Source organism: Oryzias latipes, chromosome 5 (assembly GCF_002234675.1).
Source record: "Oryzias latipes chromosome 5, ASM223467v1".
NCBI lineage: Eukaryota > Metazoa > Chordata > Actinopteri > Beloniformes > Adrianichthyidae > Oryzias > Oryzias latipes.
Genome location: NC_019863.2, coordinates 27666364 through 27684490, shown reverse-complemented (window position 1 = coordinate 27684490; position 18127 = coordinate 27666364). Strand labels below are relative to the sequence as shown.

General features: G+C 39.4%; 3 protein-coding genes across 3 annotated transcripts; 2 read left to right on the top strand and 1 right to left on the bottom strand.

The window, feature by feature from the left end:
* The first annotated feature begins 1016 nt into the window (after nucleotides 1–1016).
* On the top strand, nucleotides 1017–3947 carry eef1akmt3 (EEF1A lysine methyltransferase 3). Its single transcript, XM_004069254.3, has 3 exons — nucleotides 1017–1454; nucleotides 1532–1643; nucleotides 3412–3947. Exons 1-3 carry the CDS (start codon nucleotides 1293–1295, stop codon nucleotides 3807–3809), a joined length of 672 nt encoding a protein of 223 aa, XP_004069302.1. The 5' UTR covers nucleotides 1017–1292; the 3' UTR covers nucleotides 3810–3947.
* Nucleotides 3948–6378: 2431 nt separating this feature from the next.
* Nucleotides 6379–12090, top strand: LOC105354142. The gene is made up of 3 exons (XM_020703502.2): nucleotides 6379–6742; nucleotides 6865–6971; nucleotides 7891–12090. Exons 2-3 carry the CDS (start codon nucleotides 6889–6891, stop codon nucleotides 11594–11596), a joined length of 3789 nt encoding a protein of 1262 aa, XP_020559161.1. The 5' UTR covers nucleotides 6379–6742; nucleotides 6865–6888; the 3' UTR covers nucleotides 11597–12090.
* A 208-nt stretch (nucleotides 12091–12298) lies between these two features.
* LOC101175475 (protein canopy homolog 2) lies at nucleotides 12299–15131 on the bottom strand. The gene is made up of 6 exons (XM_011475494.3): nucleotides 14987–15131; nucleotides 14757–14866; nucleotides 14564–14679; nucleotides 13598–13795; nucleotides 13363–13459; nucleotides 12299–13273 (listed from the first exon to the last, which is right to left on the bottom strand). Exons 2-6 carry the CDS (start codon nucleotides 14857–14859, stop codon nucleotides 13230–13232), a joined length of 558 nt encoding a protein of 185 aa, XP_011473796.1. The 5' UTR covers nucleotides 14860–14866; nucleotides 14987–15131; the 3' UTR covers nucleotides 12299–13229.
* Nucleotides 15132–18127: the final 2996 nt, after the last annotated feature.

The window sequence follows — 18127 nt, the reverse complement described above, 5'->3', positions numbered from 1 at the left end:
GCTTGAACCGACACCGGCTTAAACTTCACTCACACTCACACACAGGGCAGGCAGACACAATTTGAGTCGAAAGCCGGCTAGTTTCGAGGCCCCTGGTTGGTTGTAGTTACTCGTGTTGTGTGAAGAGCTGGTATGCCAAGTATAAAACTTGACAAAACCTTCATAAGTCCTCCCCAGCTTTCATAAAAAATATGACCGCACAGGCTAAGCTAAGCTAATTTGCGGTGGGGGTTCTCTGCAAACGACTCGTCTGAAGTGTTCATAAAGCATTCACACATGTCACTTGGCTAAGGAGAACGCTTCAACTTAGTATACAATAACATTACAGGACGTACAACGAGGGAATAATAATCAAATAAGTGCATTACTTACGGGCTGAGACTGATCCCGTTCAGAAGACCTCTCCGCCATGTTTGCCGCCCGCGTCCTCCCAACTGCTGTGCTGAACAGCTCCCTCCCTCGTCACTTTGAAAGTGAGGAGTGTAAGAGGCCATTCGATTGGCTAAAAGCGAACCCGCCTGCTTTGCCGATGAGTTTGATTGACAGATTCACTAGCCAATGGTGACATTAGTCGACCCGCTCCGTCAGATGAGTCTCAATATTCACCGTAGAAAAATCTCTCACACACACGGGGAGATTCACAAACGAGAACGGGATTTTGAATGCACAGTCTGCAATTCGAATGATCTGTGAGTTCACATCACATGTGTAACTAAAAATCACGTTTGTGAATCACCTACTGTGCATTTCTGATACATTTATTGTGAATTCCTAAAATGTTTTTGTGAAAAACAGTGTGCACATTTGTGAGAAACACTTATTGTGCATTTGTAAAACATTTAGTGTGCATTTGTGAAACACAATGTGTGTGTTTGTGAAACACAGGGTGTGTATTTCCGAATTTATTTTTCACGTTTGCATAAAATGACATTTGTGAATCGGAGCGTGTGTATTTGTAAAACCGGTTGTGTGCATTTCTGATTATTGAGACTGAAATAACTCCATAGTAATAAAACATTTTTTTATTGTGATGACACCAAAACAGTCGAAATGTGTTCAAATATGAGATACAATTACACTTCAGTCAGCTGACTCGGAATCAACATATGCGCATGCGTCCCTTTTCAGAATAAAGGTCGTATTTGATGTCCATGCGTGAACGTTCTAAATTAAAACTTTTCCTTTTTTCGGGGCCGATTTAAAGTTTGTCATTTTGAATTTAATATTAAGCGTAAATAATTTTTTTCTAAATCAACCAGAACGGAACAGAAATAGTATTTTCAGCGTCAGTTATGTCTTGCCCTGCTGAAGAAGAAGACCCGTTCCCCGCAGATGACGGTCTTTTTTCGGAGAGTTTTTCTCAAGAGGTTGTGTTCACCTTCATGGGAGAGCAGCTGAAGATCTCGCAGGTGTTTGGCGCAAACCTCGGCGTGGCTGCTGCGGTCTGGGAAGCTGTGAGAGCGCTCGGCGTTATCTGTTGATGCGTTCGTGACGTGACAACAATGTTTTTATTCCTGCCATTTGTGCGCAGGCTGTGCATTTATGTCGATTCTTGGAGGATCAGTCGGTCAACCTAAAGGGAAAGCGCATCATTGAGCTGGGAGCGGGAACCGGACTGGTGGGAATTTTGGCTGCCCGTCTGGGTATGTAATGGAAAAGTCAAGGTTTTAGGTGATAGCAGGGGTGGATCCACATCCATATGTGGGACGAAGAACTACTTTATACGTTTATCATGAAGAAGCCACACCACAACCCCCCTAAATTCATCTTCGATTGGTCCAGTCCATTATCCCATTATAAATCTGGAAAAAAAAACTTGCAGTAACAGTTATACCAATGATCTATCTATCGAGCTATCTATAAGACTTGCACAAAACTTGAAGATTATATTAAAACAAATGAATGTCTATAATTAACTACTGTACATGTGAGCTGGAACCTTTTGACAGTACCTCAAAGTAATTGTAATATTCAAACTCATTCATCTTCTTTACTGGACTGAGTTAGTGTGAGGCCACCCAAAGTAATGACTTTCTTCCAGTTCCCAAAGAAAAAAAAAATACATTTTCTTTGAAGAACATGCAAACTCCAAACAAAACAATCCCTGTTGGAATTTGGTCCAAGGCCTTCCCACTTGAGTCATGGGTGTTGATCAAAATTATTTTTTCACAAATTTTAAATGGTCTGCTACATGCTAAATCTTATTAGTATTAGCAATGAACTACTATAAACTATGTCAGTGTTTTTCAACCAGTGTGCCGCGGCACACTAGTGTGCAGTGGAAGATGGTCAAGTGCGCTGTGGGAAATTGCCCTCATTCACTGATCTAAAAACAAATTTTCCATCTCCAGGATTTCAGCTCTCTGTTCATCCAAACAGGCCCTGATAAAACATTGAGTAGTTAGGAATATAAAAGATCTTAAAATTACTTTTTCTTTGTGTTTATTTAATTCTATCAAAGACATTTTGATAAGAATCACGGTACCGCGATTTAGCTGCAGCTATAACTGTGTAAGGAAAAGTCCCGCCCCTTTAACTGTCTCCGCCAATCATTCTTGAAGGCTTAATCACATTTCATCAGTCTGACCAATCAGAAGTGCTTAAAGTCTTCACTTCCTTGTTCTTAATTGTGCTGATAAAGTCGCTCAGTTCAAACAAAAATACCATCTCTTAGAAAAGAACATCCGCAAATTCCTGCTTTTTCTGCCACAATTATCACAAAAATCCACGTGAGACTGCGGGGGGGGGGGGGGGGGGGGGGGGGGGGGGGCTGTCGATCAATGCAGACCATGAATTTCTGCTTTTTTGTTTTTGATTTTTGGATGCTGGCGTGCCGCGGGATTTTTGTCAGGGTTAAAGTGTGCCGTGGCTCAAAAAAGGTTGAAAAACACTGAACTATGTAGCACGATCATACATGTTTTTATGACAAGAATACACATCACCACTCATATTTAACCCTTGTGCTATCTTAGATGACCCCACCCTTACATTGACGTGTTCTCCCTACCATGACAAAGGTGGATAAAGGTGGAAAGATTTCATGTAATCCATGGACACCAGTAAAGATCACAAATCATTGAAGAAAAAAGGTTCAGCGCACTATCTAGTGGGTCTATATGACCCAACTATATAAAAAGTATATTAAAAAAAATCACATCAAAATAACAACAGAAATGACATTAATGCAACATTTATCATTTTTAGATTAAATATTGTTGTCTGGAAGAGAAAATATATAAAGGAATAAAATTATCTTTACATCTATCATCTCATTTGTCATGTAGAAGATTGAAGGATAAAAAGTGACAATTTAATCCATGTCCAGGTACATTTTCACTAAGCTTGTTTTTATTGTACATCCTCTTATCTTAATTTAGTTAATAAAAATGTTATACGTGTGTTTTCTCTCAGGTGCAGAGGTGACGCTCACAGACCTCCCCCTGGCTCTTCCACAGCTTCAAGCCAATGTCTCGGCTAATACTCTGTCCAGTGGCTGGCCTTCAGCTGAGCCAGCTGTCCTCCCTTTGTCCTGGGGTGAGGACCACCTAAACTTCCCTTCTGACTGGGATCTGGTGCTCGGTGCAGATATCATTTATCTCTCAGAAACATATCCTCTTCTGTTGAAGACGCTAACTCATTTGTGCAAAAGTGGAGCCGTCGTTTACCTTTCATCTAAAATGCGCAGAGAACACGGGACTCACATCTTTTTTGAAGAGTACCTACCAAGCAGATTTCATGTCATGCTCATTCACAGAGATGAAAAGCAGAACAACAATATTTACAGGGCGTCTCTAAGGACAGAGGAGTGACAGTAAAACAAGCAGGGGGACGGAAGCCTCTCTGGGTGACCCGACAGGTCAGCAGCCCCTCAAAGAGCCAGTGAAAGCCCACCCTTACCCTTTCCCGCTGATGATGATCTTTATTTCTGTCAAAACCCACATACTCATACTTTATTTCCTATAGTAGAAATGTTTTGGCATTTATGGATCTCCAACCGTTTTCTGAATATAGTTACTCTTTTGCAGAATGCTACCAGTTAAGAAGTTTGTTTGGGTAAAAAAAATGCTTGCTTGAAAGAAGTTGTTTTTTATAAAAACTTTTCTCTCTTCCTGTTGGAAACCTCAGCCGAGGATCAGCTGGATCAGCTGAGAACATCATGATGGCAGCTTCTTAATTTATCTACAGAAACTTAAAATGTAGACTTTGTTCCACTTAAAGTATTGCTTCAACGACAATACACGTGAAGCTAATTTTCATTGTTTATACATTTTACTAACCTTTACTGTATCTTTTATTGAATTTGTATGTCTTTACTTAACATTCATCTCTTTTTTTTGCTTGTTCTTTTTTATTTATTCAAGCACTGCAGCATTATATACAGGTAAAGCGGAAAAATTGAACTGATTTTCACCATTGATGAGGCATGAACGTTTTTCTTGTTTGTGGATGATTTTAGTCCAGTAAGTGTAAATAAAATGAAGAAACATCTTTTGTTCGGATTGACCTTTTTTTGTTGTTGTAATGAACAGACAGAAAGTCGTTTCCCTCACTGTTATGGGGTTTTGGAGATTAAAACAGGGTGTGAAGAATCATATTTCAACAAGTTCAAATGTTTTTTGAATGAATAAATTGTTTTTATTTGTGTAGCACTTTACAACACCATCAGGGTGCCAAAGTGCTTTAAAAAAAAAGAAATAAAAAGAAATTTTTAAAATTGAGCAATTACTTTTGTTTTAACCAACAGCATAAAATTACAACGGGCAATAAAATACACGAGACTGATAGGAATTCTATATAATGAGTCAAAGAAAATAAGATGCCACCATCTTAAAGCCAGTATTAAAAGGTAAGTCTTTAGTTGATGTTTAAAACTTTTCGGGTCTGATTTCAGGCACAGAGTTGTGCATATTCCATAAATGAGGGCCGGCAACAGCTCGGTCACTCCAGTGCTCCTGACATGACCTGAGCTCATGAAGCAGTTGACTGACCTTAAAACTCCAGAATGGTAAAATTGAGTTTTTAACATGATTTTCTTGCATTTTTCTGATGATGGAGGACATGTACATGAAAAAATTAAACTTAAAAACTGTATTTTTGAGGATTTCTTTATTCAAACCATGCTTGTTGTTGATAACCACAGTTGGCGGGTCACAAGCTACCTCTCCGCTAAATTCCAATGCATCCATTTGTAGACAAATACATCCGTGTACGTCTTTGTTTTCCTCATCTGAGCTGGAATCTGGATCTAAACTGTACGGCAGGAAAGCTAGAATATTCCTCGCCACTTTTTTTTTTGCACTGGTAATGTTAGGTTGGGAGTGTGAGGAGCGGTAAGCTAGTGGGAGAGTGAAAACATAGGGATGATGGGCCATGAGGGCAGGCTTACTCCTTGTCAATAGTCCAGTCCACAACTCAGAGGCGGATTTCTAAAGAACTGCTGCTGCTCTGCACACACTATATCCTAGAAAATGACACAGGTTTTTGTTTTTATTGTTTAGGCAAAAACGGCGTCATCATAATGAAAAGACCACTGGGAACACTTTGAAAATAGATCAATAGATGAGCGATGAAACCACAGAACTGAGAGTTACAATAATCTATCCAAGAGGTAATCCGGGGTGAATCGCTGTTTCAAGATCACTTAAACAAAGGGGGGAATCATGTAGTATAAAGATTCAAAACTTCAATAGAGTTCTATTTTGATGAGAAGGAAATGCATCAGTAATGACCTTGACCTTGATCTCTACTCTTTAATATTTTTTGTGTTTTGATTTTTTGTTGGACAAAAACATTTCTTTTGTCTTAGAGCTTTTGAACCCTCAGCACATAATTGTCTGTAACGAGTTACATAAAAAATCCCAAATGAAATTCATCCGATCCTAAACTATTTGGTTAACCAGCAATCGCTCGCCTGGGCATCAGCCTGCCGCCTGATCCTTCATCCCCTCTCTCCTGCACTCTGCTGATGTACAGGATTTCTGTTCAGCAAAGGAAAGCCTGTTTGTTACGCTGGAGAGTTTCAAAGAAAGGCAGCCAACCCGACTGCTGCCCGTCACTCCTCTGCTTCAGTTCGTCCCACAAAACAACAGATCCCTATCTCCACGCTCAGTCTGCTTACCATCATGCCTCCCCAGCACCTCCCACACAACTGCCAGGCAATGTGCAAATCACTGGCTTCACCAACATTCATCACTGCTGCAGAAATCGGATGAAAGCAGAAAAACGAAAAACATCAGATTTAGATGAAGTGTCCACTTAAAGGGGATTTTAAAATGAATATTTTTCACTGTAATACCAAATCACAATATTATGCATTTGTTAACTATATTAAAATGAAGTCTAACAGGCACTTTAAAAGAAAAAAAAACACTGAAGGTTTAGGTTATTTTGCTTTTTTATTCTCCTTTGCACTATTGACTTAAGTGCATCAATTTTTATGATCTTTTAATGACATCACCGTTTATTTTGTAGTGTTGTTTTAAGCAGATAATTTGCGGAATGGATGGGGAAGGTGTGACAGTTTTTAAAAATCTGAGTGAAAACTTCTGTTTGCCGTTTAAACTGAGCTGGTTGTTTGCTGAAAGAAGAATGGGCCTCCAGTGGGAGCCCTGCATGTGTCTGTGCGTGCTTCAGTGTGGGAGGGGGGCTTGCAGCTACCATCCTTTTAAAACACGTTGCTCTGTTTGGACATCATTAAACTCCTGAGCAGCAAAGGACAGGAGCTCAAAAACATCAACCCAAGGTATTTCTTCATGTGGGACATTTCATTATAGTTAAAATGACGTTTTTGTGAACTCTTAGGTAAGTAAGGGTTGTATTTGACTATGAGAGATCTAAATATTATATTCCTTTTCCATTATTTAGTAAATCAGTGAAAGAAACCGAAAGATGGAGCTCTGGTCTGACAATCAGGGTCCATATCACTTGTACTCCAGATTTGGAACTATTCCTGGAAGAAGAACTTCACAAAAGTGAGTTTGACACCCGACACCCGAGTTTGAAGTTTTAACCTTTATTTGAACAGCTATGTTCTTTTTAATTTACTCTAGAAAGACTGAAAATATTTGATCTAAGAATAAAGTCAGCCATTTCTGTATTGCAGATTAAGCCACGCTCTACAGCTCAGTGTTTATGTACTAGATTACTGCCCATCGTTTTTATTGTTTTAATAAAGTAAAATTTGTTTTTTTGCCTTTTTATTATAAAGAAATATAAATTGAACAGCTTTTGACAAAACGAATTGAAGATGCAAAAATGGGGGCGGAGGGGAGGGTTCTCCTAGAGCGCCTTGAGATTTTCTTGAAATGTAAAGTGATTTATAAATAAATGTTTATAAAAATATATCGTTTTTGCATATTTGATGTACAATCTTAAAAATACACATGAAAATCAAACAGAAACCTGCATCTTTCATGACATGACAGCATTTTTTTTGCCGCACAGCTTGTGAGTTTTTCAGCTTCAAAAAACTTTAAAATTCACAAATAATTTTAAGAGACATTATCCAGCATCATCGGAAAAAAAGACTAACGTTTCTGCTCTCTTTACTCTGCAATTTAGAGTTCTCATTAACTTGAGAAACGCATTTCTTCCCTGTCGGACAGTGGTGGACTTAGCAGTTTTGTGGACCTCAGTGAAACAATGACAGGTTTATTTTAAAGAAAATATTACAAAAATAGATTCAGACTCCTTTTTAAAAGTTCACAGAACTAAAATAACATACGGTCACAGCAAAAGTCTGGCTTTGTTTCTAGTTTAGAAGCGTTGTAAAGCTTTTGTTTTCTTAATTTATTTAATGCATGCACAGCTGCAACTTTCATGTAGAGGCCTGTAATTGCCATTATCCTGTGAAGTGTGTGGCTGCTGATGTTTCCACCATTCTCCTCACAGTTTTGACTCAGTCCATTCTCCACTGAACTACAAAGATCAGCAGGATCACAGCAGAGAGTCCAGTTACTGGACCATGCCGGCATCCAGACCTGCAGGAGCTCTACACGAGTACACGAACTGGAAAAACCCAGAACTGACGCCTTCTTCCCACTTTCCTTTCATCAATGACCGCCGTGCGGACCACAACCATCTGCGCCCAGAGGAGTATCACCCCTGGGAAGCTCAGGGGAGAGAGTGGCCAACATCCCACAGAGCTGCGAGGGACTACCAGAGAGGATTTTTGAGTGAAGGGTGGCAGAGACGGTGGGAGCACGGCAGCCCTACCTGCTACAACAGGGAGGTTTCTGCCAAGAGACGAGACAACAGCTACAGAGAGCTGGAGGCTTGGGCCGCTCGGTATAGCCACTCATTGCCAAGGAAGAGACAAATGGAGGAGTTGCGTGGGGCTTCCAAGGGGACTGTGGGGAGCTCCAGGAGTCTGGAAAGAGATGGCAGAGGCAGTCCAGAACCTCCAGTACAACAACATGCATCTGGGTTGTGGGATAGACAGGGTAGACTGACAACCAAATACAATCCATATCAATCTTCTGGGTCTCACACAACCCACACCCTGGACATCAAAGAACATGTCTGCTTGCAAAGACAGATGTTCAGCCAACCTCCTGGATACATTGCTCCTCCTCCTTACAATAATCCCCAGAAAAGTTCCGCTTTAGTTTACCAAAGGGCTACAAGCTGGGAGCAGGGTGATAAGAGTCTTGCTTTCTGGATACAGCCTGCTTTAAAAACGCAGGATGTCTCTGTAAATTTGGAAAATAAGAAGAAAAGAGACAAAGAGGAAGTCACAAAACCTGAAGCAGGTGAAACTTTCACAGAGCCGAGAGAGTTGAAGCAACGAAAACAGAAAGGAGACAGTTCCACTGATGCCAAACAAACAAACACACAGACTGAGCACACGTTGCCCCAACAAGCAGCTCACGGCCCAAAAATATGCCAGGAGTTACCCTCAAAGGTCATCGAAGGAAGAAAATTCAGGTTAAACAGAAAGACTGGTAGGATGACCATATTCTGCCTGGTGTCTCGAATGGCCGATTCCACTGAAACCACATCTTTGCCACTCTCCTTCTCCCTCAAAAACAAGCAGAGCACAGAAAAAGAAAGTGTTCCTGAAAGCTCGAGCGTCATACCTGAGGTAGACCAAGCGCCTAAGATGTCAGATGAGGTGGACTTTAGAGCACCAACGCCAGATGCCGCACAGATGGAGATGTTAACCTCGGCTGAAAAGGACACTGCCTCCTTTGAAACATCAGAAGCTGATGCTGAGTCTACATCTGAAAACCACGAGGGTCGCACAGCTCAGCCGGTGGGCGTCAAGTATCCTCTGTGGAGGGAACCCAGCTTCACTAACAGGACTGAGGCTGAGGGTTCAACCCTGAGAGCAGACAAATCGGATTTACAGCAGCAGGATGCTGCAAAAGTAAGTGATGAGGAAGCAGATGAAGAACAGAATCCCAATGACACTGATGACAGCAAGGGTCTGCTGGTCATTGACACCAGCTGTGTTGTTGTTAAGGTTCAAATGATTCCTTCACTGAAAAAGGAGCACGTTCACTATTTGGACGCAGCAGGAAACCCCCAAACAAGTCAGTCTGATGCTCAAGCTACTGCTGAAGATGTGGCAACAGACCACCAATCAAGTCATCTTTGTAAAGATGATCCTATCTCTGTCCTCATGAAAGAGGAGGAGCACAAGGACGAAAGTCAAATGTCTTTCTCTTGCATGAAGCCCGCTGCTTCTCCTGAAAGAGAAATCTTGGATGAGAACGCTGAAAACATTATCCAGTCTCCTCTACCCGTCTGCATCACCAGGCAGCCACAGGAAGATGGTTCAAATGTGGAGGACCCGCAAAAAAGAGCGGCACCTTCTCTGTCCGAGCAACCCTCTGAGGAGACAACAGCTGAGCACTTTTCAGAAGAGCCAAGAGCTGAGCAGCCTCAAGAGAAAAGAATGGCTGAGCAATTTGAAGAAGACGTAATGGATGGACAACCTGCGGAGGAAACAATGGCTGAGGAACCTGCCAACGATCCAACACCTGAAAAACCTTCAGAGAAAATCCAACCTCAAACTGCAGAAGATGAACATTTTCCAGAGGACCCAGCAGATGGAGTAGAGTTAGAAGAGGACATAGAGGAAGGACGATCGCTGAAATCCCAGGATGTTATCCCACACAGAGTGACAGAGGAAGGACCTGAGGATCTGGTTGGATGTCATGAGTGTGTGGCAGATGTGTCTGAAGAGATTGAATCTCATCTTGAAACAGACAATAGATCTTTAGCTGAGCCTGAAATGTCTGAAGATCTTCAGCTAGAGACCACCAATGAACAACGTGCAAATGAACAGACACAGACTGAAACAGAATCTTCTCAACTATCTGACCTTCATCAGTTTTCTTCATCTTCAGTGACTCGTTCCGTCTGGGAAAGTTCTGTTTCTGAGTTGACCCAAAACCCTCATCCTGTAACGCCTCCACCTGCTCCAACAGGTAACTTTTCCACAAGCTCTACCTTGCAGGAAGACCATCGTCCAAGCCCTTCCCCTTCCCTTGATGTAACAGGTACTGCAGGGTTGAGCTCTGGGGATGAAGACGGAGTTGAGAAAATATCAAATCTACCTGAAAAGGAGGTGAACAGGGAGTGTTTGGCAGCGGACACATCAGAGGAAGAAGCTTTCCAGCATCAAGCTGAACCTCAGACATCACTCGGTGCTGCTGGTGTCACGGATAAAACTGACCGATTTGAAACGTCTAATACAGATGCTGACGTTCTGCTGCAACCCTCTGAGTGTGACGCAACAGAAAGTGATGCTTCTGTCAAGCCAAGCAGTTTGAGCACGGAAAAACACACTGAGGATCCAGCAGAGCAGATATGCAAAACTGATGAAGAAAAGGAAAGAGGTGAACAAATAGGAGTCAACCTTTTGCAGGAACAGTTTGACTTTTGCCAGGAAGAAGATGTTCATGTCAAAGAGAGGGATCTGACTAAAGAGCAGTCCTGTCAGCCTGTTGAAAACCTTTGGTTACAGAAACCTGAGGCGGATGTTTTAAAAGATGGCTCCTCAACCCTTTTGAATGACTTCCCATCCAATGAGCTTCCATCCTCACCACATGGACCATGTGAATCGGAAGCTGAGGTCATTTCCCCGCTGGAGGAGGACTCGTTCCATTTTTCTCATCCAAGTCACAAAGGTGCTCATTCTGAGTCCTGGGAAGAAGACTTTCAGCTCTCATCTTCTTCCCTCTCCTGTTCACCCCATCTTCTGCCTCCCAGCTCAGCTCCACCCCAAGATGGAACAATGTCTCCCGGATCCCCCCCATCTCCTGCTGATGAAAGAGAGCCTGAGTTCCCAGAGTCACTTTGGGATGTGGTGAACCGCATCAGGAAGCACACTGCACCCGACTCTGAAAACGAGGAGGAGGACGCCAGCGAGTCGTGGGATCTGGAGAACGCAGGTGACAACGTGGGTTCTGAGATTTTCAGTGCTCAACAGGAGGTTTCACACGGCGAGGGCGGGAACGTGGATGAAGAAAACAAACAATCTGAGGAAAATGTAAATGATAGCGCGCTGTCCTCCTGCAGCGCCAGCAGCAAAGTCTCTGACGACACCGTGACGGTGGCAGAGGAAGAGAAAGGAGCCGAAGAACAATGAGGATGGATGCCACTGTTGGAGACAGATGTTGCCGTGGTTACACTAGAGAAACTTTGGAGGAGAAAAATGAAGCACAAGTCTGGTCACAAGTCCAAATGGGTGGGTGGAGATAATCAGAGAGGAGATAATAGAGACAGTTCAGGTTTAACAAACCTGGTTAAGTGTGATCAACTAAGAAATCTCTCAATTTGGTAATAACTGGAATTTATCAACTGTAAACTCTTTTAAAAAAAACATTTCAGGAGTTAGAAGATTCTGAATTTGTGTTGACTCAAATGTGAAAATTAAGGGTTTTTGTAGGACTTTGCAGTAAATTGGCTGTAACTTTAGTTTTTCTTCATATTTGATGTATTTACAACTGTTACATGCAGTTATACTATTTAACATGTATTCAAATATTTAACTACTGTGGATTTATAGTTTGAGGATTTTGTTAGAAGAAATAAATAGAAATAAATTAAGTAAAAATTTTCATTTCACATAAATAAACACCAGTGTTTAAAAAAAGCAATCCTTTTGTGTCAAATGTGTTCTTAATGATTAAATTAAAGCAAATGTATGTAATATTTCCAATCATTTCTATTCTGTGAAAAGCGTGAAAGTGGTCAAGCTTTGACTTTGAACGCGAGCATGTGATGGTTGAGTCACTTCCAGACAACTCTGGAGCCATAAATGCGACTGGAATGAAACACGGAGATGACATGTTAGCATCAGACAAGTATATTTGAAGACAAAATAGTACAAAAGGTTTTCCAAACATTTCAGGAGGAAGTTCAGAGAAATGGGTCCAGTATTTTACCCACCACCAGGTAAACATAAATTCATATTCATCTCCAATCAATAATTATATAATTCTAATAGATAATCAAACCAATCTTGGTTTAGATCAATAATCATAGTAAACAGTGATGGATTAGAGCTCAAACATGTTATAGTTCTTTGATTTTGGATAATAGGAAGCTATAAAATTTTACAATATCCACATGATGTAAAGGTACTTTTTAAAGAACAATAGAACAGTAATTCAATTCCATATTTCTTTATAAAGATTGTAATGAAATAAATTCTAACATTAAGAAAAAAAACACTTATTATTTGGTCACTAGTTCCTGCGACCTTCCAGCTACCATTTTATGATAGGAAAAGGGAAAAACACCAATTTTCTGGACAAAACTCAACTGGGACAAAGTCATCATCAGATGATTTATCTGCCACCAATACAAACAACGGAGTATTTTTTGGAATCAAACCACAATATATGCAGAAGTAGAAGAACAGTTTGCCAAATTCAACCCAATTTCCTCAGAAAAATCTGTACATACAGGCAGGTCCTAATAAATTTGCTGCTTCACAGCTTCAGTAGAATTCAGCAAAGAGTGTGTTTGTGCAAAACACCAACCTTCACTAAAGAGGCAGGATGGACAGAAGTCATACATCACAGCAAGGACCTGAAAGGCCTAAATGTGAGGTGCTAAAGGCTAAAAATGGCAAAGAGTCTCATTGGAAACATCCCTAGATATAAAACAATAGAAATTGTGTTCATCTTGCAACTGCTGCCTTCCTATAAATAGATGGACGAGAAGGACAACACATCTCAGTTTTTACAGAAGGAGGCGACTCTGCAGGGAGAAGGTCAAAGTTCGTCGTGGGCCATGTTCAGAGCGTGATCACAGAGGTCTGCAGACACAAAGCAGGAAAAACCAAACCGCAGAAGATCAGAACAAAAAACGCACAATACAAACCTGATGTGTCGACTTCTAACATACCTGTTCTCTTGCTGCAAAGTTTGTCTTTAACATTTTCTGTTTCATGTGCAAAGAATTCAATGATTTCATCTTCGTGATGTTCAACAATTGTTTCACACTGGAGAAATAAATCATGATAGACGTTTAGAGAAGACAGCAGATGGAATAACTCATAATTAATATAAAATAACCACAAAATAATATTAATGAAGCACTGGATGTAATTATTCTGAGCATTAGCAGCTGCTGTACTCACAGCAAACTTTAAGCTGGATGTGACCCTGGAGTCCAGAGTTGCCTCTGAAAGGTCCATGGCTTCACCGGTCCGAGACTTAACTCTGATGTAGGACTTCCTGTCTGTGGAGAGATCTGTGCGCTCACCGTAGTCCTCCATCCTCTCACACACGCTCTCCATCAGCTCCAAGAGGTTCCCCTCTGAGCGAGCCAGCGGAACCTGTTTGACAGCGAAGAGAGCTTAATAACAACAGAAATAAATTCTTATTATTCATTGTTCTGCCCAGGTGGGTTCACTTTAAACAACAACAAACAAACAAAAAACACTGAAACCAAACTATGCAAAGACTTTAAAGCATGATATGTTAGAATAAACAAAACAGAAAATGAAGATTTTCATTTAAGATGCTCCAACAATCCATTATTCTGCGATGCAGCTTTACCAAAGTGTGCAGTGGATATTAGTCAAGGATTTTAAATGTGCCATATGGTCCAAAAGTACAGTAAGGGTCCCTTTATTAGCTTTGCTTTTATTTTAGTTCATTAGATTGACAAGGTTTTGGCTAAGATGCACCAACAACAATAATAAATAAATAAAGACTGTGTGTAGTTTTATTTTTACACTACTGCTGACATCACCCAACCTACTACTACATTTGCTGCATTGAGATGATCCTATGTGGTACAGGCTGTCTTTTATTTTGAAAGGGAATAATGTGAACCTCTCACAGTTATAAGCTGTTTGATATTTCTAATAAATAAATGAATATTTCTCTATGTTTTTTTATGAAAAAAAAAGATATATCCTAAAAGCAACATCAACATAAATGCAAATCCGTGTCTTTGTCTAAAGGCTGATGTTAGACTTTGTGGCTCCTGCTGGGTTGTGATCAACCATATATGTGAACAGTGAACTAAGATATTAGTGTCAGATAGCAATAAAACTTCCTCATTTCTCATCCTCCTTTATGAAGTTCCAGCATCTTACCTCCCTGATGGACTGACTCCCGTCGGGGTTGATCCTGAAGGATCCTGTCTGGATCGTTTTCTTGGGATCTATCTGGGAAATGGCCCACTCCATCTCATCCACCAGAGCCCTGCAGGCTGCATGCAGGAGGAGGGCGCATTAGGACCCGCGCGTGAGCTGCTGAGACGACCAAACTACAACTGTAGAAACTCACCTCCACATTTGATGTCCTGTCCTTGCCTGGCAGCCTGGCTGCAGGACAGGAAGAGACCCACTACCACACACGAAGTCAGCAGGAGAGCGTTTTCCTTCATCATTCTGCTTCTGAAAACACACATTTCCGCATAATTGATGCTAATATTTCCAGCTCAGCACCTGCGATACATCCCGTGATCACTTCTCCGAACGAATGAAGCAGTTAAGCAAAGTTTTCATTGAACTTACAAGCCTCCGTGAACGTTCCGGATTCCACTTTGACGCTACTCCACGCTTTTCCATCACATTCGTGAAATGTGATGACGTAGCCACAGAGCCGCTCCGCACATCATCGAGCTCGAGAGATTTCAGCTAGCGCCCCCTGGTGTCCAGGGGTTGAACAGCACCACGCTCTTTTGTTGACCGCTTGACATAATTTGGGGCGTTTTTTTTTTTTTTTAGAAATCCCAGCTCCATTTGGAACACTATACCTCTTCATATTTTATCTAAAATTGGTGGCGCTGATTTCTTTCTCATGTGTTATTATGATGTATGTAAAATCCCACTTAAGTTATCTGCATTTTATCGCCAAGCCTTCCTTTCATGGTCCCTTGTATACAAACACAACTTTCCACCTCACAAATATTCTATCTGGAATAACAGGGACATTTTATATAAACGCAAATCACTCTTCATAGAACATTGGTTTCGAAATAAGATTACTTTTTGTATCAATTATTTAACAACCAGGGCTTACTTTTAATTTATGAGGAATTTCTATCTAAATTTAACTTCCCTGTTCCCCCTTTAGAATACGCTAGAGTGTTTGGGGCTATTCCCTCTGGTGTCTGCATGCTGTTTAAATTCCAACACAGAGTTCACGTTGAGGAGCCTTTTCTACTCTCTCCCATAAATACTCCTGTGGGGAAACTAAGTCTGACTGGTTATCCCAGGAAAAACAATAAAGCCATTAGAACATTATTTCAAACGAACATTGTTTCACTACCTCGTAGCATGTCTTATTGAAACGAGTTTGTTGTAGATATTGCATGGAAGGAGGTTTGGCAAAAACCCAATACATTTTTAATCACTAATAAGGTTAAAGAAGTTTCTTTTAAGATTATCCATAGAATTTATCCAGCTAAAATTTTTATTCAAAACAGATTTAAATTAAACATTGAAACACTATATTGTTTTGGTTGTAATTCCCCTGAAACAGTTCTCCATCTTTTCTGGTATTGTCTCAAAGTTAAGATGTTTTGGCAGAAGATGTGTGATTTTATTAATGATAAAATTGATTCTTGTTTTGTCTTATTTTGAAAAGATGTCTTGTTGGGTATAATATCAAAAAATATGCAAAAGGACTCTGGTTTACTCTTAAATCTTTTACTCATTTTGGCCAAATTCCAAGTTCATAAATGTAAATTTTCTGGTAGAAAACCCTGTTTCACTGTATTCCTTTCTGAATTAAATCAGTATATCAACAGTATTCAGTATTCGAAATTCAGAGAAGCAAAAAGCAATCAGAACATTGTCTGTATGTGATGGATTCAGTATTTTTTCATAGAGTTTAACCCCCTGGCTTATTTCTATTTCTATTCTTGTTCTTCTGTTTGTTACAGATGTGTATTTGATATTTGCAGTTGTGTTTTTTATTGCATACTTAAAAGTACATCCTTGTAAAATGGCATAATGTGCAATAAAGTTGAGTTAAAAAAAAAATTGGGGTGGTGTTCTTCAAGAACCAGTTATAAGACATATGAGCCCAGAAATAACTTGATTGTCAAAATAAACGAAGCATCTAAAAGTATTTAAATATTTTCTCTGATATGTTTACACATTTTGTATTAAGGTAACTGCAATATTCACATCACTGTAAACTATTTATGTTTTCATCTCCAGTACTATGTTCACAACAAAGTTACAGTTTTTGTTGTTATAGCTTGTTTATTTTTACACAGGAAAATGGAGACTACCAATATAAGTGTTTTTTAAAGGCGTAATTTGCTTTTATTTTCTGCTTGGTGACATATTTTTAAAACCATTTTCTTTCTTCTTTTTTTGGAATCTTGATTAAATATTAAGAAATTAAGTATGTTAATTTTTTCATCATATAAATGTCGCTTTGTGCTGGTCAGATTGTATTTAATAAAAAAAAACATTTTAGAAAGAGTTTATTGTTGAAAAGAAATAAAGAATAACATGCACCACATTAGAGATAGTGTCTCCTAAAAGGAACGCATGCTTCCATGAGCATTCTTTGTGGTATTTCAGAAAGTCTTATGATTTTTTAATTACATAATTAACACAAAATAAAAATCTTAACATCTTTTAGCACCTGTCAAACACTACCAACTTGTTACCCCCAAACAGTAGAACAATATGGAGCCAAATTAAATTAATAATTACTTTTTTCCTGTTTTTTGGGTTTTTCAAAACAAAGTGAAGTCTTATTTGTTCTTAGGTCTTACATTACAATATATTCAGAGTATTTATATAATTGTGAAATTTATTAAGTATTGTGGTTTATTTCTATACAGATTTCACCTTTGTTTTTGTCAGCTTTTTCTTTTTGGATATTTTATGATATGTCTTTAAAGCTGCTTACACTTTTTTTCCAATGTTTTTTGAATGAACCCTTTCTCTCAGTGTCTTTCACGTGGAACACAAACAAAGCTGACGCACAAATATTTTAAAATAAAAAAAAAGAAAAGGTGAACAGTAACAGTTTAGGGCTTATGGTTGCCGATAGCTCATATGTCAACAAAAGATCAACACAGCAGCACCCACATTTGTTTTAGAATTTAAAAAAACGTGCTTTTTATTTTTTAAATACTTGCTTAAAGGTATTGGGATAGGGTTTGTTAAGATACATTTTATAGTTCGGAAGTCTGCATTTATAACTAACAATCTCTTCAGGAGATTTTTTCAAGAGATTTTCAATCTGAATTGTTTTAAAGTTTACTGTAGTACACCAAAGGATTTGGAAGTAAAAAAGAATCCAAAATTTATTATCACTTAGATGTCTGTTTATTAACTTAAAAGTCTAACATTTGTTACACCATTAATTATCAAAGGAACATCAGATCCCCAACTTAAAGTGTCAATTTTTTCACTCTAATCTTTAAAAATAAACTTTAGATTTTATAGTTTTGCTCTTTGAATTCGTCTTTTTTCCATAAAGCCCTTTAAATTATGTGCATGAATTGTGGTGTACTTATGAACATGCCTTAAATGCTCAATACTGGTACCTATAATCCTTAAAAACATATTTTGAAATAAAACTGTTGATAACTGTCACAGTTTACCCCTTTTTATAAATGAAAGCAACAAGAATGGACAAATGTTTCATTTTAGATGTTTAAGGGAATAGTTTCAGATCTTTTTGCT